Genomic DNA, 3,654 nt, shown 5'->3' with positions numbered 1-3,654 from the left:
ATAACACCAAGGGAGAAATGGTGTTCATTGTGTTATAACACCTTTAAAGAAGGTTAAGGGAAGAAAAATAAAAAGAGATGAAATGTGCAGCCAATCAATGTTTCCGTTTCAATATGTCATCACGCCAACAAGATATGTTATAACACCAACGGGGAAATGGTCTTCATGATGTTATGATCATGTTATGATATGAGGGTGCCACATAGCCAATAATGGCTTTTTGTGTACCCCAGATGCTCTAATAGTCCCTTCTTGTAGTAATGAACGAATTTATTTTCTAAAACTTTTCACATCTATTTTGTCTATTATTGTGCACACAGATTTAGTACACAATCAATTTCTTTTCTTACCAAAAATACTACAAACACACCCTAAGCTTTAATACAACACACTGTTTCTTTTCCTTCCAAAAATACTAAGACCGTATGTAGTGCTGATCAAGTCGATGACAAGACGGAACTGCAGGGTCACAAAAGCAGTAATTGGTAAGCATGTGAATACAGCTATCGGGGTCAAAATCCGTGAATTGTCGTTACCAAATACAAGGTATAATGTTGCACCAAAAGCTACTACCATCGATGTCGTTGAGATGAACAACATTGCCAGCCCAATTATCAACTTTGAAGGCAACTTGAAAAGAAAATCCTACTCAGCAAAACGTGTTGTGAGAATCGACAAAAACATTAACAACGAAGTTACAGATGCAAATAACGATATGGCATCTGATATCGCAAATATTGTGAAGGCCTTTGCGTGACTAAAGATTGGAATTCCCTTTTCCTGATTGTTTCCTCCTGGCACTGTAATAGCAGCTGCAAACATAATGGTGGTGATCAATGCTGCTGTAATTGTGTAAGACTCTGCAGTCGCCTTCATCCATTTTTCTCCCTCAATCACCAACTCTTTATGTTCTCTTGTAAACACCATTTGAGGTGTTTCGTGAAACGAGTTTTTTTGTACGACGTTTAGAGGACACACAAATCTTTCAACTTCCTACAACATTAAAAATATGTCAACTATATATATGCTACACAAAATAATTTTGAATGTAAGATTATGCCTACCTTAAACCTCTGTAATTCACGTTGTATTTGTAAAGCAGCACCCGATATAAGATTCAGTTTATTGGCAGGTGCCAATCTTCCCGCGAGATGCAAGAGGTTATTTCCAAAGGAATCTTTGATCGTTCTATAAATATTTTTATGTTCACTCATTTGATACAAAAGGTTGTAAACCTTTTCTGAGCGATTTATCACGGCGTACTGAATAAAGTTGTGCCCATTTTCATTAACACTCCAAACTGCATTTGGAAATTCACTTATAATGCTGCTTACAACCACACATGCATCTAGTCTTGTGGCTTCAAAGATGGGATTCGTGTAATAGTGATGATAGCAGCGGGAGTCTTTGCATGACTTTATCTTTGAACATGCATCAACTAACAATCTGTAAGCATCTTGATGAATTTGAACTCTCTTTTTGATGAATGGTCTCTCTGAAAACATAGACCCAAATGAGAATCTCAAACAAAGATAACTTTTCTTTCTTCCATGCATTTTTTGTTATGAGATGTTGCTAACTTTAATTTTGTTCATCTTACCTAAAATCTTAAATATTGGTGGGAAATGCAAAACAATCCAAACAGTTCCTGCATTACATGATAGAAAGCTTGTAAGAATCATGTGGTTATATGGAAAGTGAAACATATGATTAAAAGTTTCTAAAACACGTTTTTTGTGAGTGCAAATATTAATTATTGAACAAAGAGTAAATTACACAAATGGTCCTTATAGTTTGGGATAATTTGTGCATTTGATCCTTAACTTATTTTTTTAACTCGGAAGGTCATTACTATTTGTTTTTATTATACATATGGTCCTTACTGTTTGTTTTTGTTACGCACTTGGTCTTATTTTACCTAAAAATAGTATTATTTAAATATGGAAAATTAGTGGGGTAGGTAAGGTAAGATGAGGGAATGGAGTTGTGGGTGTGTTTATTTAAATAAATTAAAATTTCAAGGGCAAAATAATATTTTAAGTAAGACAGGGACCAAGCACGTAATAAAAACAAACAATAAGAACCTTACAGATTAAAAAAAATAAGTCAGTGACCAAACGTGCAAATTACTCTATACCTAAGGACCCTTCGTGTAATTTACTCTTGAACAAAATATTAGCTCACGACCTACCGGTATAGAATAAGCGGATTATCTTTCCAACCCATGAACCACATAACGGGACCCATCTGAAAACCATATAATTAAACGAGGCTTCGAGAAATCTGGTTACTCTGAAAAGTATTATATAAGTCCCTTCCACATACAAAATAAGTGTACATCGTTAGAGAGGCCTTAATTATAATAAATTAAGCAGGTATAATATTGAAACATGAGCATCAAGATAAAAATAAACAAACCTATATATTCTTCCAATATACTGAGTTCACATGGGAAATTTTGAGCTAGAGCCACCATTACCGCATCACCATGCAACGCTTTGTACTTCCGCATCATCTTACGTGCCAAACCTACATATATACTCCAAAGTTAGGCTTTTTAGTTTTACTATTGGATTAATCTGAATCCAATAGAATATACACTTACGAAAATCTTTAGAAGAAATAGCAGTGACTAAAAGGTCATCACCACTTGTGCCAGAAAACAGAGCATCACCAATTGAGCTGGAAAACTTCTCCTTTTCAGCGTTGATGTGAAGCAACAGTTGATTAGAAGTCTCTGTATGCATATTAGAAAGAGCTACGGCTAGTGGTGTATGACCCTCGTTGTCCACGGCCAACAACAAATCTCGGTTTTTTTCCACCAAGACATTAACAGCTTCGGTGTTGCCAACAATAGCAGCAACATGAAGAAGTGTGCTTCCATTTGAATTCCGCACATCTATTGGCGTGTTTTCGGGTATCAGTTTCAACAAATTCTCTAAGAATTCTGACTTCTTGGTAGTACCCACTGCTACATGGAGTACTGTGTTCTCATTATTGGTGATCTTGTCTATCACTGTAATTTGTCCAGTCTTCAAAATCACATGAACTAAATTCCAGTTCCCTGCTACAGTAGCCTGGTACACAATTTGATGAAGTTCTGCTCTTTTTTTATCTTGTTCATCTAAATTTTCATTTTAACACAAAGGTATAAGGATTTCAAATATATAAGATCCATCGATGAAACCACACATACCATAACTCGCTAACAGACATAGCATCTGTGTTTTCCACATACTATACTCATCCCTACAACTCAGCTTCAAGGTAACAAGATTTGGGGCACAAACATGTGTGGGGTATGGGTATTCTTCTCCAACTTCCACCATCACATATGGATTAGACTCATTAGAGCTTGAGCTTGAGCTTGCCATCTTGCTATCGTCTTTTTTTTTCTTTCCATCAATGCTCCTTCCATCTTTCTAGTATTTAAACTACGAAGCTGGAATTGACTTGTGCACTACTAAATGTGAGGTATTGACAATTAATGGTAGGTCCTATAAACAATAATGACCTTCTGGCCTTTCATTAGAAACCACGGTCCTGTTTCATATCAACAATAATGAACTTCTGGTCTTTCATTAGAAACTACAAGAGTGCACTACAATTATTGACTTAAAATATCATCCCATATATGTTATCAAAAATAATAAT

The 3,654-nt window shown here is 35.5% G+C and overlaps 1 protein-coding gene across 1 annotated transcript; it reads right to left on the bottom strand.

Annotated features, from left to right (window-relative positions):
- Nucleotides 1–249: 249 nt before the first annotated feature.
- LOC145012352 (uncharacterized) lies at nucleotides 250–3,429 on the bottom strand. Its single transcript, XM_078971147.1, has 6 exons — nucleotides 2,606–3,429; nucleotides 2,419–2,529; nucleotides 2,192–2,314; nucleotides 1,601–1,648; nucleotides 1,065–1,495; nucleotides 250–993 (listed from the first exon to the last, which is right to left on the bottom strand). Exons 1-6 carry the CDS (start codon nucleotides 2,745–2,747, stop codon nucleotides 646–648), a joined length of 1,203 nt encoding a protein of 400 aa, XP_078827273.1. The 5' UTR covers nucleotides 2,748–3,429; the 3' UTR covers nucleotides 250–645.
- Nucleotides 3,430–3,654: the final 225 nt, after the last annotated feature.

The sequence above is a fragment of the Lactuca saligna genome, chromosome 8, assembly GCF_052625555.1.
Source record: "Lactuca saligna cultivar CGN05327 chromosome 8, ASM5262555v1, whole genome shotgun sequence".
Classification (NCBI taxonomy): Eukaryota; Viridiplantae; Streptophyta; class Magnoliopsida; order Asterales; family Asteraceae; genus Lactuca; species Lactuca saligna.
This window is presented reverse-complemented; position numbering and strand designations above follow the sequence as displayed.

Excerpts from the sequence above, each read along its gene's own strand:
- LOC145012352 (XM_078971147.1), bottom strand. The coding sequence starts at position 2,747 with ATGCATACAGAGACTTCTAATCAACTGTTGCTTCACATCAACGCTGAA. Across the intron at positions 2,530-2,605 it reads TATTTCTTCTAAAGATTTTC|GTTTGGCACGTAAGATGATG; the intron begins GTAAGTGTATAT and ends GTATATATGTAG. Across the intron at positions 1,496-1,600 it reads ACCAATATTTAAGATTTTAG|AGAGACCATTCATCAAAAAG; the intron begins GTAAGATGAACA and ends CTATGTTTTCAG.